At 37.1% G+C, this 23,598-nt stretch overlaps 1 protein-coding gene across 1 annotated transcript in view; it reads right to left on the bottom strand.

Annotated features, from left to right (window-relative positions):
* KCNH8 (potassium voltage-gated channel subfamily H member 8) overlaps positions 1 to 23,598 on the bottom strand; it is a 204,338-nt gene that overhangs the window by 75,363 nt on the left and 105,377 nt on the right. Inside the window, exons 6-7 of the mRNA XM_054814283.1 lie at positions 12,838 to 12,995; positions 6,951 to 7,158 (exon numbers count right to left, since the gene is read on the bottom strand). Of these exons, the coding sequence (XP_054670258.1) occupies positions 6,951 to 7,158; positions 12,838 to 12,995 (366 nt within the window). The remainder of the gene's footprint in view (positions 1 to 6,950; positions 7,159 to 12,837; positions 12,996 to 23,598) is intronic.

The raw sequence follows: 23,598 nt of genomic DNA on the forward strand, positions 1-23,598 counted from the left end.
GCCCAGTAAACCGTCCTTACCCCAACCCACGAGTTTCACCTTTGTCTTCCCATTCTCCTCCCCATCCTGCCGGTGGTGGGGGATGAGCGAGCGGCTGCACGGTGCTCAGCTGCTGGCTGGGGCTGAACCATGACACGTACATTGTTTGAGGAAGAACTATCAGATACACACAACTAAAAATAGTCTTTCTTCTGAAAAGAAGATAGCCCGAGTTTTATCCTGAATGAATATACCAATGCCACAAGTAGCTAATGTCAAGGATATGCTTAAATCTGCACCTTCAGAATTCCTGGGAGAAGTGCTCAGGACCTTAAGAAAACTAACAAAGAGTGCCTCAGGTTTCTTAGCATAAGTTTAGAAAAAGGTTCCCAGTGCTGAAAACTTCCCAAACTGTTGAAACTCAAGAGAGTTACAAGGCAATGACTCTCTTAATGGCTATTCCAGCTTGATGCTGGCTCACAAAATTCTGATAGGACTGAAGCTACCAGGGACCAACAAAGGACTTGCACAGAATTTAGGAACCCAAGCTCAAGAGTGTAACCTAATGTTTACAACTAAGACATTAGACAGTTACATTTTGTACAGTCAGTATCAGCTGACTTCTGTTTGAAATGCCACCATCTTTGCACGATTAAGACACTCAGAGCTTCTCTCCTATCTGCACTCAGTGGGGATGCTTCATCCACCTTGCCCCTGCATCTAAATCCCCAATGTAGTTGTGAACTCTTGTTCTTCCTCTCTCACTCACCACTGTATAACTAGCGAATTTAATTGCAAAAGAGTATGTGAATTTTCATTTCACTTAATACCTCACTAGTAAAAAGAAACATGAAAGACTTCAGATGCCTATTGTCCTCAGCCTTGGAGAGTGCAAGCCTACATCTCTGTCTTCACCTGGGTACTGGAGACTCTGGGTAGAGACTTGGGCATTGGCCACTGCTCTGTTGAAATCCCATCAGTTTGGGAAGGGAAAAAACCTCCAGAACTCAAGGAAGAGAGCTGCCCAGAAAGAATGCCGAATGAAGTAACCTGTACAGCAGGATATGGTGCTCTCTTACAGAGATTTGCTTTGTATCTTCCATACCTTAGACACAAGTTCCAGTGCCTGAATCCCATGCTGAAGAACAGTGAAATTTGGTAACAATGACTCTCCCTCCTTCTGTGACCAAACCAAATCAGTGGCCTCTTGTTTTGTTTTTCACCGGAACAACCTGCTTCACATCTTTGCTCTAGATGGAGACAACCCCGAGCAACTTGTGCAAAGTCAGAGGAGTGCATGAACTGCTGCAGAAAGGGGCAATCCTTACTAGCACGGGTGCAACACTGAGCAAATACAGGCAAACTTTCAGGAAGCTCAACATTTCTAGATTTACCAGCTTGGATCAATGCTATTTGAGGGATTTCAATGTTAAATTCCATTATGTGGTACATATACATCCTTCAGCATCTGTGACAATGGCTTATAACTTCCCTGCAGCCCAAAGTAAGGCATATAAACCCCAAGTGAAAACCCTATTTTAAGCATTTCCTACTGGTTCCACTCAGGTGCTGTGCACCTAATTCTGCACCTATATCTGCCACCCATTGCCCTGAGAACTAATTCAGGGTGTAAATCCTTCACCTTTAAAGGCTCTGACTGCAAGTATGTGATAAACAAAATGCATGTGTGGAAGTTCGCTATTGCAGAGTATGTGAAAGTACAGTGGTTCAGTTACGATTGAGCTCTTGTTTTCAGAAGTGCTGTAAATTACAAAACTAATAGAAAATGAGTAAAAACCTGAGATGAGAGTAGAGGTATTTTATTGAAATAAAGATTTAAATAACTAAAGAATACCCTTTACAGACCTGATTTTAAAACTTCTTTCAAAGTAAACACATACACTGTATTTTCTATAAAAGCACATTTTTTGGGTTTTTGTTGTTGTTATTGTTTGTTTGGGGTTTTGTTTTGTTTGGGGTTTTGTGGGGTTTTTTTTGTTTTTTTTTTTTTTTAAATTTTGCTTTGATAGCAACTCCTCCATATCCATAGTCCAAATGTTGTAAGTGGGTGGACTAATGAAAAGTTACAGCTGAATTTCTCCTGGACAGGAATGAATTTTTTTTCAAGACAATTACACAAATTATACCTGACAGTTTTGACTATCTAAAGCAACCAACATCCTGACTCTTGGCCTTCTCCTAATCTCCCCACTACACTCAAGACAGCTGAGTTTCAACAGCTCATATGGTTCTCAGAATGAATGCCCTTAGCAACAGGAAACATTTTTCAGTATTATCTGTTTCCCATAGAAACAGATCGAAAAGTCATTTCTTATATTTGATAAGAACTTGAAGGGGAATATCTCAGTATATACTAATCCAAAACAGCAGACAGCAAATAAAGAACCTATGCCCAAATCTGATACCAGTTAAACCTATAGAAATGAGAGCCAACGTACTGAAGTCAATGGAATTAGAGCAGTAGGATCAGCCAGGAACCACAACACAGTCTAGCCTCTACTCTGTGTCGGCTAATGGAAAATTAATCTTATTTTTATAGGTTGCTGAAAATCATGCCGTGTCTCAGGGAAACATCTGTTTCACCAAGGAGAACAAATGAGGGGAACAAGGTGGAATGTAACAGAGAGGGATTTGAAAAAGCTGGGAGGGAAAAGCAGGACAAGGAGCGTACCACTGTCTCAGGTGGGTGGGAATGACCAGTCCAGGAGTCATGTTTTTATCAGATGTTAGAGTCGAGCTGCTACATGTGGAACAGCTGTTTCCGGAGATGGGAGAACTTGCAGAGGTGAAGGCTTCTAGCACCTGAAAACAGTGCCCATACTGCATATCTTCCAAATACCTCATGTAATCAGTTAAAATAGCAATACTAGAGCTAAGCAAGAGATCCAGATTTTAACATTGTACTACACTGGTAAATGTCCCAATGCCACCATGTCGTGACAGTTCCTGAATAATATTCCCAGACAGTCCATCTTTCTCATTTTGCAACCACATAGTTAAATTTGTAAATTTAACCATGATTTTAAATTATTTGCAATGGTAATGTTGTCTGAATAAGGACAAAAAATGAAATAAAGATTTTTTTAATAAAAACAATTAGGGCCAGCAAGAACAAAGCAAATACACATTTTGTTCTGGGTATTTTCATAGGGAGAACTTTATCACTCTCATTGCCCCAATCCAAATGCAAATTAAGCACCTCATTTGTTTAAATTAGCCAGAGAAATAGATACGCAGAACCAAATGCTACTCCCACTAAAGTCAATGTTGTGAGATCTGGGCTATGGTGCATATCTGATAGCACAGCAAGGTCCAAACTATTATGTTAACAGTGCTGCAGCTTTAAAATGTTTGCTTTAAGTGTTAGCAAAACCTTGGTCTTGAAATTTGTGCTGCAGTCTTTCTGAGGAAACACTAAATGGAGTAAGGAGGTTGCTAAAAGCTTTTTTCTCCCTCTGCCTTTCCGCCCCCAAAATAGAAGCAAACATAAAAAGCAAAGAAATCTTTTAATTCTTGGCATGGTTTTCCTTTCCTAGAACAAACCTGTCCCTGTATTTCAGCTGTTGCATTCATTGGAGCATCTGTACCCAGGGTAGTAGTTCTCCAGGCAGACACCGCCTGAGACACTCCAGTGAAGAATAAAAAGCATACTTTCCAAGGGGAAGACACATTCCCTTTAATAAAAAAGGTATAGGAATTCTAATTTTTGTGTGTGGTATTTTTTTAATGCTGCCAATTAGAAAGCCTCCTAATGCCTGGACTGAACTTTTTATAAGATCCAGTGACGGAAACTTGAGTCTCCAGTAATAAAATTAAAAGTTTAAAAATTAAAACCCGTAAATACAAGACTAAGGATCGTACTCTACTGCTTTACCTGCAGTAAGAAATGTCTCCAAAATTGCACAAAAGTTTCCAGTCGAGGCCTTCATACAGAACAGAATATCCTCGGTGTCTTACAATAACACTACCTTTATTACACCCCAAAGCAAGATTTCTCCTGTGTGCATTATTTGTTTGTGATTTATTATGATCTCCAGATCTCATTTTACTTTGCTTAATCACTCATACCCTAAATCACACCTTCCATTCTCCCCTCAATATGTTGCCCACATGGATGCTGTAAGGTGTAGTGGACCGGTCATTTGAAGTTTTCTTAAGGTGAAAAGAAAGGCTAGCTAAATATAAACAGCTGTGTATCACCAGAGTAGCAAAAATTACAGCATACAGAGGGCCAAGACTTAACTTCATTGCATTTCACTAGCAAGTAGTTTGCATGTGGAGAGCAACAGCATTTGAACTGATTGAAGAAATTGCATAATATTTTTCTCCTCATATGTGACACGTATGCTTAAACAGGAATTTTATCAGTGCTGAAGTGCAAAATAATGGCTTCATGCCAGGTATCTGGAGTTTTCTGAGCTCTTTTTTGTAGAACCAATTTCTAATACTTTAGCATTTTAAAACTGTTTCCCTTAAAAAATAAACAAAAAATTCCCCAAACAAATCCGCAAAGCCATAAAGGATTTAACTTATTGCTAGAGAGAACTTTAGAAATAAACATTCTGACAGATACAGAACTAATGTCTGCATGAGCTTTGCAGGAGTCGTTGCACTTTAATATTTATTATGCATTTCTAGCATCTAAATATTTTAGTGACTATCCATGAAAGTGGTAGAACAGCTTTCCAGACCAAAAATGCAAAAACACACTTCTGGAAAAAAAAAAAAAATCTAAAATAAAATCAGGCTGTAAGCTCAACAGCGAAGCCCTTTTGCCAGGTAGGAGCCTAAAGCCTAAGAGCAGAGAGCACCGAGAAGTGCCTCGGCCCATCCAAGAGGGAGGCGTGTTGCCTGCGGCCGTCCAGGGAAGGTCATCGAGTCCCACGTTGAGATAAGCCAGTGGTGAGAGGCTGTTAAGGAGCAGTTCCTGCCTAGGAATCCTGCTAGAAGATGCTCAGTGCATGATAACCCAGACACAACACTCTTCACTGAGACGCAAATGGGACTTCTGCGGAGTGGCTCTGTTCCAGTTTTAAATTGGGATTTGTTCTAACGAGGCTATTGGGACATCTGCTTATTACTGGCATTTGCCCAAGAGAGGACAAAACTGAGGGGTGAAAGTTAATGTTTTCGTAGCAGTAAATGTCAAGAGCCCCAGGGGATATGAGGAGAATTTCCTGAATGCGGCCGTGGCTCAGGGAACAGGGAGAGGGAGAGGCTGCATGGGGAGCGCTGCCAGCAGCCCCGCTGGGGAGCGAGGATGCAGCCCATCCTCATCACTGGGACTGCAATAGAATGCTTTGAAATCAGCTGTCATTTGTGGCCTACATAGGCTGACAATGTGTCTTCATAGGTACTTCCCACCAGAGAGACTCTTCTTTTTTTTTTTTTTATTATTGTTATTATCTGGATTTGTTTTTCTGTTAGCAGTATTTGACCAATTTGTGCACAGTGAGCTTTCTTTGTATATTCTCCCCTACAGCTGCAGTCTTTTCTTTGAGAGGTTTGCACTCTATGAGGAGTTCAGCAGCAGGTCACAGACCTGGTTTACAAAGGGAAGGAGAAATAAACAACTAAGCAGAAGAATAAAACGACTCCACAAAGCTTTCAGTAACCTATGGACAAACTGGAGAGATGTATTTATTGGACTTTCTTTCTTCTTTTCCTCTTCCTGACCCAGCATCCTCACCTCATCTAAGGTCAGGCACCTTTAACATACTTGTCATTTTTCCTTCAGACTTATCCTTAGATGATATTTAGATAGATGATAATGGGGTTAAGAGAGAAGAAAGAAATTAAAGGAGGTAAGAATAGGGCATCCTGCAGTTTGAATGTACGTCATTGAGCCCTTGGTCACAGGTGTTTGCATCATTTCCCTCCACCAAATATTTTTTTCTGTTGGGAAACTCTGTCTCACCATTAGCTACTCTTTGTTTATGAAAGAGACACAGATGCATTCTTTTCCTCTCACAGATAACTTACATATTCTAAATTATTAATACACTTTTTAATCGTGTCTTTAGTATCTAACAGCATAAAGAAAACAAGCAGGGCTTCCCTCTTCCAGTTAATTTTATCTCTGGCCTTGTTTCCTCTCCTGTTTCAATGAACACCTAATACATTTAGGCTAAAGGTAAATACAAGTAGAATTTAAAAGATAGAACACGAGGAACCAGAAAGAAAAGGGAGAAAAAGGGATGCTTGATATTGATGATGTCAGGCACCTATACGAGGTATATTGGTTTCCTGTAGTACCACCACACATGGATACAACCCTTAGAAATAATAATAAACCTTAAACAAAAAAGGAAAAGCCTTTTTTTTTTTTTAATTTAAAGCATCAATCTGGAATATTTCATGAAATCAGAATGAAGGCTGGGGTAGAAACTAAACATTGGATCAAACTTGAGCATTCCGAAACTCTCTCTCCACTGACAAACACCTTGTCTGCTGTGCAAAAGAGCAAAGCCTGTAAACCAGCTAGACAATATTTCCGAAGGGAGTTTTTAACTTGAAGGCATTTCAGGGCCTATCTGTTTCAATGTATAGTATGGAATAATCAGCACACTTAAGGGAATGACTCTGTTGAAGAATTTGCCTAATTTGCAAAAATAGGATGAACTTTCTCATCTACTCTTCTACACAGTCTATCTAGCCCTTTGCTATCCAAATCCTCAATTGCCCAAACATTGAATCATTCTTAAAAATCTCATTGTTTTCTACTTTTCCCATTTTCTTTTCATTTTAACCCTCATTTTCAGATTGACCTGAAATTCAGAGCACCAATCTCTTCCTTTTCTCTACAAACCACTAAATAATTATATAAAATTAAACTAAAAAGAAATACTGAGTGACTTATACATGTGGGTTTATATATTTATATACACATATATGCATAAATAACTTGTGCGTACATGTTTATGTATATGTATATGGCAGAAAGGACTTACCTATGTCCCAGGTAAGGGGGTTATTCTGTTCCATCTCCCTTTTCCCTATGACATACCAAATGCAGGCCATCCAGTGAGCAAGCAAGGCAAACATGGACATGAGAAGCGTGAGAACAATTGTGCTGTGCTGGGAGTAACGATCCAACTTCTGAAGGAGACGCAAGAGGCGTAGCAACCGCACTGTCTTTAGGAGGTGGACAAGGGAAACCTAGGAGAACAGGGAGAGAAAACAACTTGTCAGCAGTTGACTTCTACCACACAGTTCTCTTGTTTCAATGAAAGGAAGCTATCTTCTAAAGCTCTATGAATTTTTGTCCATTCTTCATTCAGTTACATAGCTGCATAATATGTTTAGACTAAATCTTAAGACAGCACAGAATAGCAAAGAAGATGGTTTAAAAAAAAAAAAAGCATTTACTTTTGCTGTGTACATACATATTTACTATTTCTGATTTAAACTAAACAAACTTGAAACACTGGGAGATCTTTTGTCTTTTTTTCCTGCAAAGTCTTTATTCAGATTTAACTTCAAAAATTGTATTTGTGCAAAAATGGATCCTTCCCTGCACTAGAAGAGAAACATAATTGTGAAAAAGACCAATGTTAATTTGATTCCAGTATGAAACCACAAAATAAACTTATTCAAGCACACGATGATTTTCAGTTTCTGCTAACAGCCGAATAGTAGGCCTAACTCAACTATGTATGAGATTAAACCAGCTTAATAATTAAGCCTCGAAGAGGCAATAACATATAGCAGATATTTTGCAGAACAAAGAAGCAGAGAAATGAGTGGAGAATCAGATTTGTTCTTCAGATTTAAACCTGTGTTCAGGGGCCTAAGCACGTTTTACTGCTCTCTATTAAGTTGGAGTAAAAAACCAAAAACCCCTTGTATTAATACTTCTAATACTATTTCTTAAATTCCTTACCTAAAATACTGCCTTTCAAGGGTATGTGCCAAAAGCAGCACCTAATCTGCTCAGCACCCTTAGTATACATCAGTTTATGAAGTAGATAGGCTCTAGCACCAGAGGAGATGCAGCAATGTCTCTGGATGACCCCATCCCCTCCAGAGCATCCTCCAACCTACATCCACACCAGAGTGTGCACAGCTCCCAGTTTTGCACGGGGTGTACTTGGCTCATGTTTCAGCTGTTGGGTAGATTTAGCAAACAATAGGCAGATTAGGATCCCAAATATTTTTAATTTAATTTTTTGAAGATTAAATAGCATAATTTTCATTAACAGTGAGATTTTTTTTCCCCTTCACTAATGAGACATTAGGACTAATGCCTACTAGGTACCTGACTAATACAGGATACATGCATCAGCTAGAAAAATAACATCAAACTTGACAGGGCTTCCTACAACCTTCCCAGAGCACAGTAATGAGCTCTCTGAAAAGAAAGTCTTAAAGCACAGCTGGATCTACATCCTTTTGCTTTTGCTAATCCAGAATAACCTGAAGCCAAGCCTTTCTGCTTCTGTTACCAAAACTAATGCTCTGAAATCTTTATTTTATAGGTGTACATTCACTAACATCTAAGTCCAGGTTGACTGATAAATTCTGTAACATGGGGTGTTTTAGATTTATTAATGAAGACTTAATGATTCATTGATTTTATTCCACTTTCAGCAATTAAGTAGGTGGGAAACCTGTAAAAAAGAAAATAAAAGATCTACGAATATTCTTTTTTTTTTTTCTACTGCAGTTTTGATAGTGCGTAAGTAATTTTCCCATGAGCTTCTTCATGCAGTATTCACTGCCCATTCTTTCTTTTTTTTTTTCCTCAAGAACCTTTAGATTTTTTCTCATGTACATAGCTGGGGAAAAAAGAAAAACAAAACCATGACACTTATTTAAAACACTTTGAAGTTCACTGCTGTCTGGAATAAGGTCTGACATTAGAGCACACAAACAATTATGGTGTCTTCTCTGCTTGCATTTCTTTTATCCATCTTATGTCATCTACAATAAGTCAATGAAATTAATGATGTCTGTGGTCTTAAGTACAAGAATATTTGCAAGTCTGTGGCAGAAGACTGTCAAATATTTGAAGCAATTGCCATGTTTGTATTAATACAATCATATAACTATTAAAATATAATTATTCTAATTGAATGCCATGCCACTATACCAACTGCCTTTTTTTCTGTAGTAATTAATTTCCCAAAGTCTCCTTTTCTTCTCTCTCATCAGCTTGTTGGAACCAAACATGGTTCTGTTGCACTCTTAACATAAAGGGGTTAATTCATCACTGAGTTTCCAAGGTGTTGTAGTACTATATAAACATATATATAATGATTGTATGTATAATGGTTGTATATGTGCTCTGGCCTTCACACTGGAGCCTTATCTCTACATGGGTGACTATGTTCTACCACATCACAACTAAAAAATGATAACTTATGTGAAATTACTTTTTATTAGATTCTTACAAATAAGAAATTTCAAAATGGCTGTTACAATAATAAGTGAACCCTGCTAGTTATCACTGGTCACTAAATTCTGACCGCTTTTGTTATGTTACAGAACACTGGTAGATATAAAAACAGTGAATCAGATATCATAATATTCTTTTTAATGTGCAGACATGTTTCATTTTAAGGCCTAAATACCTCTCATTTCAAAATAATTTCTGCATAAATTTGAACATGATGCAATTAATCACATGTAATTGCACTGGATTTTCTCATTAGTCATGCCAAACACTCTTCTTGTATAGTGTCCAATCTGTCATTGGAAGACCTGAAATGCCATCAGGCAGCTTTCTTTTCTATGTCACAAATTTAGAAAGACAAAATGAGGAGTCAGCACTCATACTTGTGCCTGCATAGATTTTGCTTTGCCTGCAGGTATAAAACCATCTAAATTTTCCATTTGGTTAATCATTTTAGACTAGCTCAGTTAACCTTTTTCTGTCAAAATGACAGAGACAGAATTTTATCTAAATCTAACACAAACTCAGTCATAGCATAGTGCTGAGAAGTACTGAGGAATAAAGTTAACTACAAACTAGTGACAAAATTCTCTGCTTGGAAGAATCACCTCCTATGGCAAAAAGAAATTAATAAGGAAACATGATACATTTTAAGAAATGACTAGTCGCAGGGATCTTTAATCCTTTTTGTGTGCTTGGTTAGTTGATTTTCCTCACAAAATGATACTCTTACTCTATAACCACCAATAGTTACTCAGAGAGGAGCAAATTCAGTCATTATAACTGGTGCTTAATGGCCTGGTTTTTACTTCGGCAGCATTTCACACCACATTTCCACAGATTAAGGGATCCTTTATGCCAGATGAATACAAGGATGGAAGGATCTGGGGTCTCAGCAAGCACTGAGGTTAGGCAGGAACACGTCTGAGGTCTCAGACCTCCAAAGAATCACCCATTTAGTGGTAGGGCAGAATCCCTTCAAGGTGTAAAGGCAGTAGAGCCAGCTCATACAGTTTCACTTTTTTTCTTTATCTCCAAGGATGGTGAGAGACTCCACAGCTTTTTTACCCACTCTAACTCCACAAATGTCCAACTGGAGGATGACACTTATGTGCCATACATACCTAGGTATGTATGGCACTATACCTATAGCTTGCAGAGTTTAGAGCATCCCTAAAGGTTTGGCGTTTGTGCCGGGGCCTGAACAGCAAAGGAGTGAGATGCTCCCTGATGCCCCTTCTCACCGTTCTGTTGAGGCAACATCTGAGAGTCGATGGAGTGAAAATCTGAGAACAGACATGAGGAAATGGCTTATTAAATCATAAAGTCTGAAAACCATGGAATATGATTAACACCTCCCCCCGCTCTTGAAACAGTTGATAGTTATTGTTATCTTGAGAATTATATGAACAGTTGCCTTGTCTTGCCACGAAGGGAACTATGATACAGTAAGGCACTCTGTTCCATCGAGGAATCATAGAAAGAACAAAATGACCGAGTCTGCTGCGGTGAATGCAGGGTGCAGACTCCCAAATTCTGGATTTGCTCTCAGTTACCAGTGGCCCTTGAATCTCTACTGTGTAGTAGTCTTTACCAGATGGCAGGCAGCTACCAAAGTTAGGCCAAAGCAAATGAAGGGAGCAGACCGGACCTTGCAAAAACTTTTAACAAGGTGTTTAACTCTTGGAGCATTCAGGGAGCTATGCCTGTCAGTCAGTGTTAATTTTGAGTTCAACATGCCCATATAATTTATTATGTGGGACTTAGTGTTAGGACTTGGTCTATCATTAATTATCTCATTAAAAATCCACTAATAATAGAGGGACATTTCAGTGTCCCTGGATATTTTTAGTCACCGTATTAGTGATCTTATTAGGGAATTTTTTTTAAAAATACGACAGGAGACGTGTATTAATCATATTACGGTAGCATTTTTAATATTGATATTTTAACAGTAAAAATAATTATTGAGTAATACTTTCTTTTCCAGAATTCAGTACAGAAAGCATATCAATCTTCTCAATGGAAAAAAAAAAAAAAAGAAAAATAAAAAGAAAAAAAGATCAATTTTGTTTTTTTAATTTTCTCCTTGAAGGAAAAGATCAGACCTGGTTCATTGAATGAAAAATTCTTAATGGAAATGAAACCAACACAGTTATGCTGGCTGTTTGGTTTTAATGTAAAGGAAGAAACTGAGATACTAGTGTATTTAAATAGATTACCCACCCGTTATAAAAATCAGTGATTGAAGAATGTGGAATTATTAACTTTCTGGTTTTAAAAGCTACTGCATTAGCATCAGATTGACTGTTCTTTAACATATAGAGTGAAAAGGAAGATCATCAAAGGAAATGGAACTAAATGATAAAATCAAACATGATACCTTACATGGGAGGCTTCCTGACTAGTGTTTTTCTGGTTTTGGTTGGTTTTGTGGTTTTTTTCTGTTATGTGTCTATGTTGTCATCTATGTACTTGTGTGTAACTCACATTTAATGAAAATGAGGTTGAGTGCATCTGTTTACAAAAGATCAAAATTTTAAGAATTAGAAAGTGAACAGCTTAAAAGACTAAATCTCTTATGTGAAAAATCCACAAAAATTCATAAACCTCTGCCAACATTTTTTCTAAAATTAAACTTGCTGGTTCAGAGGAGGAGGGGATGTTTAGGGGTTTTGGGGGGTTTGTTTGTTTGTTGTATTTTTGTTTAGTAGATTCTTACTCTACTAAATCTAATAGGGCTATCAGAAGAATAATCTTTGTCTTAGCATAAGTAAACCAATATAATTGTGACCCATCATGACTGTGATTTCATCAGACATTAGACATCAGACATTTTTCAAGGCAGCTTAAGCATTTTGTCATTATAGTCCTAAAAAGCATGAGTTAAATCCAAAGCCAAAATTACTGACAACTGTAAGTAGAAGATGTTATAACAGACAAAAATTAGCGATGATGCTGTAATTTTTGCACTAGAATACCTAGAAGTAAAGAGAAAGAAGATTCCTGGCTGAGTAAAGAATGCTGATCATAACAACGATTTACTTTACCACAGCAGCAATTTATGAATCGTGAAAAATTAAAGACTGAATATATGCAGCATAAGAGAGCAAAAGCCTTAAGGAATTGCATTTGAGTACAGTAAATAAAAATGAAGTTAACATAAGTGCAACTGTTTACAAAGTAAGGATAATTGAATCAAATATATGGTACATATGTGTCTTTCATGATAATGAATGGCCACTTCAACACTCAATCTTATAATACTTTTAATCAACATGTACAATTCCATTGTATTCCTTCTTTCAGCATCCAATGTAAAAATATGCTACAAAGCTGAAAAAGACACCAAGCTACTTTCGTTCATTCAGTTTTAGTCTCCAGATCTGGAAACAAACACCTCTTGAACAAAGAACAATTAAAAAAGACAGGTTAATACTTACCACAGTGACGTTGAAAGCATAAAGAAGATCAAAAGGAAGTGCAGCAATTAAATCAATAATAAACCAGGTAGTCACGTAGTGGATACAAATAGATCTTGCTTCAAATATAACTTGGCCAGACTTGCTGACATATGTTGTTCGGAAATTTAAAATAATATCTGCTTGACAAAGAATGAACAAAATCAGAGACAATGATTTCTTGATTCCTGGGGATAACACCAGCAATCCGCCATAACATGGATTGTTTTTCTTACGTATGGCAAAAACCAGATGAAGAATCTAATACAGAAGCAAATGAAATATGGTGGTAAGAGATATACACACATAGAGTGAAATCAATTGATGTAAAAAGTTGTTCTTTGTAAGGAGTAAAAAAAATGTTTAAAACATTTAAAACTCACTGAGTTCAAAGGGAGCTTGAACTAAAAAAAACCCAAAAAACAACCAAACCCAAAACCAACAACCCCCCCCAAAAAAACCCCCAACCCACACTGCATTTTAAACAGTATTAAATATTGGTATAGTATTTTTCTTAATGACAAATGAGGGTATGATTTTTGTGCATAAAACCTATTTACATTTCTTTTGAGATAAAAAAAGATCATTAATTACTTTATTTAAAATGTGTAATAGAAACTTTCTTTTAGTGATGACTGTTCAGCACAGAGAACAAAGTCATCCTCAAGGATAACCATTTGTTTATCAGTGGAAAAGTGCTGAACTCATGTGAAAAAAAAAAAGGCTTTTGAGCTATGGTGGAAATCACAAAAGTGATATGAATTTCTTGTTGGCTTGTGCATTTTTTATGTTCCTATCTAACATTCCAGGATGAATGTCTTTCAATTTGAGATAGAGTTTTGACATGTCTTGCCAAAACACGTTAACACTCAAAGAAAAGCTCAGGTCTTGACAACAGAGTCTCAATTATTTTCATGTCCTACAAGACAAAGACTATAATCTGTCCTGGAGCTATGCACCCAACTTCTACCAACATTAGTGAGAACTACTTGTATAACTTTTGCAATGTCAGAAAAGAGCACAGACAACCATCAAAGCTGGTGTTTTACAGCAAGATAATTAGCCTGCTGCCTTGCAAATTTTAATGCCTCATGTTGAAGACAATCTCATAAAAGAGAAAGAAGTGATCCCAAGTGTTAGGAAGATATTCGGAGTGTGAATGATTTTTTTCTCATTAAAAAATAACAACTGCAAGGTGACCGTCTTGGCAGCCTGAAAGCCAGTGGACTTTCTTTAATATCCAAGTTATGAGAGGCAGCTTTCCAGATGTTATTCCAGTGTGTAACAGACTTGTCAACTGCATTTCTAATCTAGGTAGCCTATTATTAAGTGTTACAAGGAGGCAACTGCATTGCCTTGTGCCCTAAGCCTCTGTCTATGGCAGCAATGGCAGCACTGACTCTGTCTGCTAGATGATGCACAAGATGTGCCTTCAGCTGCTGCTTCTACACACTGCTCTTGTAGGGACGTGGCAACAGCAGCTGCTGGGGGCTGGCTCTGCACCATATACAGCAAGGAGCGTGCAGATGTTTGGGAAGTGTTTGCTGCCCAAACAGATGTTTCTTACAGTCTCTTGGGAAAGGGACATAGAAGTGCCAAGTGAAGCACCCCCTGGTGAAATCCAGCATCTTGCCCACCACTAGGGTGAAGGTATAGGAAGAAGATGTCTGCCTTGTAAATGAAAATAAACGCAGAGTATAAGTATTTCATAGTTTCAGTCTATTCAAGGGATTTGTTTTCTTTTTGGATGCGGATATTTCCGTTCCTCACATCTAGTTTCTTCTGTGCTATGTAAGTTTGTTAAATTCAGCACATTCCTGACAAAAAAGAAAGGTATGACATCCTGAAAATTAAGCATACCTCAACTTTTGTCTCTTCGTAATTAAAACATAATGAACACTAACATTGTATTGTATCATAACTTGGCTTTAATGCAAATCAAGGTAGAACTAAAACATGGGTAGTAGTAGGATTACTAGTAGGAGTAGTAGACTCATCTGCTCTTGGTTTTCTAGGCAGGTTTTCTGGGCCTGAGAACTTTTCTTCCTGCTATACGCACATGAGAATGAATGCTTAATTTCTGATATACCTTTTATCCTGCATTTTACATTAAGTGTATGAGAAACGTCTGCAAAGACCAGCATGTATGAACAAACAGACTCCCCTCAGACAGCAAAATCGAAGGATAGATTTTTTCAGAATACGACACACAAAGCATTGCTACCACTAGAGCCATAAAAAGACTAATGGGTGAGCTTTGTCCCATTTGCAAGCTTTTGCACAACCTACACAGCAAAATGCAAAACAGAGCAATAAAAGATTTTTTTTCCCCCATGATTTGTATGAAAATAAAAAAATTTAAAATCAAAACCTTAGACTTATATAGAACATGTACACTAAAAATGGAATATGTAAACATTTATGCAGGTGTCTTCAAATGAGACAGATTTTATTAGGTTCTAGTTGTCAGGTATTTTTCCCCTTTTCTGATTTTTCCCATTTATCAAGGACATCGCTTTTCACTTTTCCCCATATTTTCTTTCTTTTTATTGTAGTTTTTGTTTTCTGTGCCATTACTTCTGAATTAAGAAGGCTTTGGAACGACACTTTTCAACAACGTTGTTAGTATAATGAGGACAGCCAATATGTAGACTTACAGTAAAGGAGAGCACTGTAAAGCAGAGCAAGAGAAAAAGTATCTGAGCAGGTTCATGTTAAATGAGTAAATCAACTTGATATAAAATAATCTGACATGTTAATAAAAGCTCAGTGGAAAATTCTGCCTCATTGAGAGGGCATAGATTGCCACTAGTCCATATTAAAGCAATCTATCATTTCCAGAACTTTATTTTAGAATCTTTTGGTATTAAAAGAACATTAAAAATGGAAATTGTTTGACTCTCACTATAGCAGGACAGCATTGCATAGTGGTATCTACAGGACTCAAATGCTTAGGGCTAGCATTGTCTACGTTTGGATCAGGCAGATTCAGTATTTTTAAGAACTTCATTTTCATGCCTTATGAACACAGATGCTGAAAGAGAGCAGCCACACAATCCACGCAGAAATTACTGTTGAAGTCCTATAACAGAGTTTACACTATTGTTCTGGCAAAGGAGTTTGAAAATTAAATCCATCCATCTACTAACTTTACCCAGTTGCTTACATTTCATTTTAAATATAATGGAGTAGCTGACAGTCAAATGAATTACTAACTCTTATCCAGGTTTGAGCAGGAGATCTGTTGCGATCATGTAGTATCTATGACAGCATTTCCATCTTAAAAACAGCAATATCAAACTTTCCTTTAGTATATTTGTAGAGATGCTTGCTGTGATGTGCTGCTTGGACATTGTCATGATGTAAGCTATGAAGAATTGGAGCTGAAGACCTCTAGGTTTCTGGGGCACAAGATGCGAGAATGATTGCCTAAAGCACTGCCAAACATTGGTATAACGTGTTACAAAAGTGTCAATTTCCATCTCGTTTAATTCTAATCAGATTTGCATTGAGATACTCATTTTGTGAATTCATATTACGTTAGATGTTGCTCTGAAACACAAAAGGATCAGATGAAATTCATAGCTGCTATAAAACAGTCATGTTTCATTATATATGTTTGATTTTTTTTTTCCCTCTTAACCGAAAAAACCCCAACCAGGTTTCAAAGTTTCATCTCCCTAGAGTTTGTCTTAAAGTTTTTAAAACATCATCAGAGAAGCACTTCTATGATAGATCAGCTTCTATAAAATATTAATTAGAATTTCATTTAACATGTAGTAAGACAGTGCACATTTAATCAATTTCATTGTCATATGCATATTTTTCATATGCGTATCCCTTAAAGAAAGGATAATTCTGTTGCATAGTTTTACAATTTTATAACAAATAAATGTTAATAGCTCCAGTTCTAAAACATTTTGGTATTTTGTGTATTATTTTCAAGTTCTTCAATGTGGATAGTAGAAATGATTTTTCAGCTATATTTAATCTTGTCTTTCACTTTTATGGCTGTTATACTTTGGCAGTGAAACACAGGCACAAACAACAAATGCATACCTTTTTGCAAGGACAACTTACGCCCACAGAAAGAGAGGCAGATACTGAAAAATATCATCTATTCATATTATGTAGGATGATAAACACAGCATCATAGGTGCCTTAGTTTCAGATATATACTTGTTGTTCTATATGCTTAGTAATAAAAATTCCTAACAGCTTCTAAAAAATAATAACTATCTTACATGGGATTAGATGTTCTGTGGTAATTTGGGATGAATTAGTGTTGCGATCTATTTTAAGGAGGGGGGGAGGGGAGAGGGGGAAGGGAAAGTTATTTTTGACTAAAAATCAGTTAATGTTTAGCTCTGGAAAACATGATCTTACGATACATATATTGACACAGTGAAAATATGACATAATCTAAGATGTGCACTTGGAAGTGTAAAAGAAACTTTTCTGAAGACCCCAAGTGCTTTAGCAACATGTATGTTTGGAACAAATTTTAAGCATGAATTAACATTCAGGACATTAAGGAAAAACAATAAGCCTTCCTAGTCAAAACGAAAACCAAAACCAAACCAACCAAACAAAAAAAGTTAAAAAATTGTAAGATACAAAATAACCCAGAGAATATAAATGAAATGCAGACAAGATCAGTGACTATAAAAATTACAAATTTGAAAATGAGAACAAAGCATAAAGTTTAAATGACTAACAAAACTGAACACATGTATAGAATATTTCAGTCCACTTGCCTCTTATTTTCTAAAAAAAAAGAAAATGAAAACTCTAGTTTTGGAATCAAATAGGAAGATTTATCACTCTAAGTGATGCTGCAGATGGTACAGAAGCTTATCATATAGTAAAAGAAGCATTAGACATTTCAAGGAGACTTTTGAAGACAAAGTTCCACCTAATATTCTAAGTGGAACTTGCTGAGAGCCACTTTCTGAATCACCGGTATTAACTTCTAATAAAATCTCAGAAAATTGAAAAAATGCCAAGGAAATGGAATTTACCATGATCATTTTCATAATTCAGAGGAAAAAAACCCCACACTAGAAGTGATGATTGAGAAAAAAATAGATTTGCTTATGACAAGAAAAGCAGATCAGTCCGGCATATCAGTCTGTTTTGCTCGTGACGATAATTAGTGATTGATCTCTCCCTGTCCTTATCTCAACCCATAAGCTTTCCATTGTACGTTTTCTCCCCTGTCCAGTGAACGAGGGGAGTGAGAGAGCGGCTCTGGTGGGCACCTGGCCCCCAGCCAGGGTCAACCCACCACAATATGTTAAATGTGTAGTAATAACAATACACGTTAAAGTATAGCTAATGCCATAAGTTCATGGAGGGTGTGAAATCCACACACTGTCTTTTGCTAAGAAAATTATGTCTGATACAGCTATCAAACTTGTTGATTGCTGCAGAATACTTAGATGTGCTCAAGTTATTTCATCCTGTATCATCATCATTTGAAGGTCTGCATTAACCAGAATATGAGACACATAAAACAAAAGCCAAAGCTGGCTTTCTGCTCAGTTTCAAAATGTTGTTGCTATGGGTTTGTTTATAAACAAAACTGTTTCTGGAGGATTCATCTTGGCTGGTTAAGTTCACAGTGATACGGTAGGTCTGAACAAAGATGATGGATAATGGTGGCCGGTCCAAATCCAAACATAAAATGAGTGATATATCTCCATATAATAGGCAAAACACATCTAAGACCCAAGAAGGAAAAAGATATCTGTAGAAGGGGAGATTCTGGCTTGGAATACAATGACATCAAATGAGATTTCTAATATTTAAGAGTGTCAGTTTGGGCTTAGGACAAAGCTGTGGCCAAACAGAAAATATCACCTGTGAATAGAAAACAGTTCATGCCTTTGGTGAAACAACTACAGCCATACAACTCTACCACCCACACCTCAAGACGAATGAAAAAAGAGAAGAATTAAAAAAAAAAAATGTGGACTTCACTTTACATGATGCTATAAATTCAACTTTGTTGGTTTACTCAGCTCCAGAATTTTACTTGTTTTCATCCACTGATCGGCTAATTAGGCAAAACAGGATACACTGGGCAGACATTAAGAAAATACATTTTGGAAATCAAATATGGCATAGCAAATGTGATGAACTTGCTGAATTTGGATTCATGTTAAACACTTTTATACTGTATAACACACTGTCATACTAAAGATATCCAAGTTACGTTCAAGCACGCAACACGTGCACAGACTCATGTAATGTACAAGAGGTGAATGTATGTATATAGATCTGCTAGGGAGAAGAAAGGCAGGTGTGACTGTCATGATCATCCTTTGCAATATTGAGTCACTCTGGTTTTCCCTTAATTTCATAGCTTTTGAGGGAAAAAAGGTTGATTTGCATTTCTCCCTACAAGTTCTTTAGGTAGGCTACACCAAGACTGGGTAAAGTAAGAACTCGTCTTCAAGCCTGTTAGTCATTATACTCAAGAAGCCAGGAAGCAATTTTTTTCCCCCACTGATACACTACTGAGAGCAAAGAGAAGAGGCAGACAGAGACTCAGCACAGAGAGGGGATCGTGTTGGACCATTCCTTTGAGGTATTAGACAAGATTTCTTTAGGATGCATTTTGATCAAATGCCCAGTTCTAATGCCAGCTCTGGGTCTGGAAAAGAATTACTTTCCAGGTTTCACTGACAGAAATGTTTTATGCTGTCTTCTGCGATCTGAAGCTACACAGTCTGCTAAGATAATTTGACATATACTAGTTAACCCGTACACTGCTAGTAGTGGGTCTATGGTATCTCTGACAGTTTTATCTCTGCTGTTCCCTCCCTTTTACCCATTAGTGTTGAGTCTCCTAAATGAATGAAATCTTTGGGGGAGTTCTCATTTTGGCACAGTGTTGATCCTAATTTCCAAGATTTAGTGCAAACCCTTAACACAAAGTGACATAGACACATATCTGACGCTATGTGGTTTCATGGACTGAGGTCTGGCAGGTTATAATTGGTTCATGCTTTTTAGAATTACTGTTTTCATTCAACAAAATCCTCAGGCTGAACAGAATGTATAAGTAAAATCAGAGATATACAAATTTTAGATTAGATCACCAAGTAGTCTCAGCTGGTGAGAGTTCTTAAAACTACAAAAATTTTCTGAAATTTTCAATAATACAATTAAGATGTGAAATTTGCATGATTTCATATGGTTCATAATGAGCAAGGGGGTCAGTTCAGCTCCACAGGTGCTTAGTAGAGTCAGTTGGTTGCTATTCACATTTACAGATCATTGTGGTAGCACCAGCCACATACATAACTACTTCACGTAGATTTGCTTGATAAAGGCAAGAAAGATAAGGATATTTACACCACTAGTATTTTGAAACTTCTCATTCTCATTTGTCTCAGAAACCTCCAGTGTGTAGTTATCAAAGTTAGAAAAAAGATTTGCTTATTCATTGCACATTAGCATTTGTGAAACAACTAAAGCTTTATCAGCAAAGGAGATAAATGCTTGCTTTAAATTCCCCTAAGCCGTCCAGTACACCAAAGGCTTATCAATGTGCGTATGGAATTCACTGTTCAAGATTGAAGAGATTAGAGGTTTTTCTGCACAGCACCCCTTTCCGCCTTCTTATCAAAGCAACTTAGGACAACAGCCCTAGATAACATTTATATATAAAAAAATGAATAGGAAATGTAAGTGCTTCCTTCTGCATCCAACTCATTAGATAAAAATCCAAAGGGAGGTAGGTGAGTGTGATCCATCTTTTATTTCTTGACAGCTTTCTGAGTTATACTTGGGTGTAAACAGTTTCTTCATCTGGGCAACCTTATTTACAGCTTAACTGCTGTGCTAAAGTACTTACTGAGAAAGCTGTTGTGAAGGACTGAACAAACAAACAAACAAACAAACAATCAAAAATCCAAAATGAAACAGAACTCCTGAGGCAAGAAGCTTCTAAAAGCATAACAAAATCTTTATGCAAATTTAGGAACAACCATTTGTCCTGAGAGATTTTATTATTTTTAGGAATTACATGTTCCACAGTCTTTTGGGGATTGCTGTTTAAAAAGTGGAAGATTAATCTTTTTTTTTTTCCTTTTTAGAATAAATTTTTCTTATCATTAAGACTTAGAGCAACTAGAATTGCAAATTGAGGCAAGAAAGAGTAGTTAAACATAAAAACCCTACAATAATCTATTCTGAAAGTACCCATGAACTATTTAATATTTCAGAAATTGTTTGTGAATCTTACCATGCATGAGCTTCTACCTACCAATGACACTGACATCAAAGAACAATTTGAAATTCAACACAATCATCAATATTGTAAAGCTTTGGAGATTCCAGACAATTCCACAGCATTAACGCTAGTGGTTTTCTTTAGTGCTGAATTTGTGTTCCAAATGCCCTGAGATGAGGTGAGCTTTAAGCATTTTCTACAGCACGAAGGACAACAATTTTACAAATTACAGCTGTAAACCAGACAAGAGGGACATTTAATCTCTGAGCTGATTGTTAAAGCATACATGAAATGACTTTGATATCTTTGGACAATTAGTGGGTCAAAAGTTTCCTCAGGAGGTATGTTTGAATATATTATCTTTAAGTATGCTCTAACAACAACCTTCAGCCTGTGCAAGCTTCATACTTAAAGCTGTATTTGATATGTTTTTTTCAGACTGGGACAAGAACTACAATCTCTTTTCTGTTTCAGCAGTTCTCATAAGACAAACAGCAATGGAGTAATCATTAATAATAAGTATTATTACTACAGAAAAAAATTTCTCAAGTTAACTCACTGCAAAGTTTTCCTATGTAAGCTGAAAAACATAATTTTAAATGATCTTGCAAGCTACATAGATCATGCTACGTGCTCAGGAAAGCAGAATAGGGGATGTAAATGTTGTCTCTGACATGAGGAATGTCATTAAAAAATTACTTAAAAATAAAACAGGAGTAACAGCAGATAATATCTAATTGACTGACTCACTACATTCTGTGCTGGAACATCTAATATATTATCTTTACACTATTATTATTTATATTTTCATTTACAAATACTTGATGTAGGGAGGAAAGAAAGGGTGAAGCTTCTCTATTCTTGTCTTCATTAGGAAAAAAGCTGGGTTCTTATTTCAAGTTAGATAATTTCAGTTAAAATCAAAAAGTCAGAGCTCATGTGAATTAAAGCTCAAAATAAAGCCTAGGCTATCCAACTGACTTCAAAAAAAGCCTTTAAGTTATGTATGAAATACAAGGTGCCTTTTTTCCACAGATTTGTACCATGTTTTAACATAGATATACCTGTTTTGTTAACAAACACCCTTGCATTTGAAGCCTGCCCTGACTGGTGATGTAGACTTTTGCTCCTTCCCCAGTTACTGCTGTGCAGGTAAGCCTGTGAGCTGAACAGAAGCAAAGTGCATCAGTCCACAAAGCAGCACGTAATTTTGCTGCTGTCAAAACCAAAAGTGACCTTGACCCGGCAGCACCCAATAGGGAGAATCCAAGATCTCCAATTTCAATGGGTTTGGAACAAGCAATCATACGACCTATGCATCTCCCCCGCCACATCCAAAGATTTAAATGGAGTTTTTCTTTCAGTTATTTCAGGTCTAATTTCCACCCCCAGGTCATGAGGAATCACATCATATTAAGAAAAAGTCAACAGCAAATCAATGGTCATTTGCCCTCAGAAAGACTGCTCTGCTTGGTCCCCCCTAGACAAATCCCCTCTCCTTCTCTTTCACGCTCCTGCTGCTTTCAGCCCACATCCTCCAGCACGGCTGCGCTGCTGCGTCTCAACACGGGCTTCTGCTCCTCACACCCTCTGACCGCGTGCACCAGTTGATGCCATTCCTTTCTGCTTTTCCAGCGCTGCTCCTCCTTCTCTCTACCCTGCAGACTGATCACCTTTCCCTACCGACCCCACACGAGGTAAACCAGAAGCCCTGTTAGGCACTACGTCCCTAAGGTGCATGCGGAGAAAATAAACAGTGATTGACAAATCTCATAAAACCACTTGGTACAATATCAGACTCAAACTTGACTCTGATTTATCTTCTGGTTGGATCTCATGGCTGACTAGTTTGATCTGCATGGCTTCTCTCAGCCTATTATTTCTACTAGTGATAAGATATGGGCACACATTCCTTTTTTAAAAAAAAAATTATTGTAAGAAATGGGATATGTTTAAAACTCTACGAAGTTACACTGAAAGATTAAAGAAAATGCATTTGTACAAAACCAAAACCCAGTTGTTTCAGCTATGAAAGTGTCTACATTAAAAAATATTAATCTACATGCAGTTGCAGTTCCTAATTTATTTATATATTTTGTTCTAATTAAGCTCTTACACAGTATCCACAGCAGTAAACATCAGAAGGCTGGGACCAACATTACCCTGATGTCTTCCAAGTTCACAATTACCATGGTTACATGCTTTTGTGCTATTTTCATTCAAAATTTCTAAAGCCAATACTGTGATCTAACTGAAAAGCTCTAACTTATTCCTTTCCTTATTTGAGTGATCCAATGGCTTTTACTCACCCATTGGCGACCCTGTTCCTTTTCACAAGCTTTCAGTGTGAAAATCCATGCCCTAGCTATGTTCCTATGAAAAGACAACTTATTCATAGTTGGGCGTAAATGAGCTGGGAACTCTGAGCAAGCTTGTAGGGGTTTGGAACTGTTTGGTGACCTCTCTTGAATTAAAGCTCTGTAGGATATGTCACATCCTTT

The sequence above is a fragment of the Grus americana genome, chromosome 2, assembly GCF_028858705.1.
Source record: "Grus americana isolate bGruAme1 chromosome 2, bGruAme1.mat, whole genome shotgun sequence".
In the NCBI taxonomy this organism is placed as follows: domain Eukaryota; kingdom Metazoa; phylum Chordata; class Aves; order Gruiformes; family Gruidae; genus Grus; species Grus americana.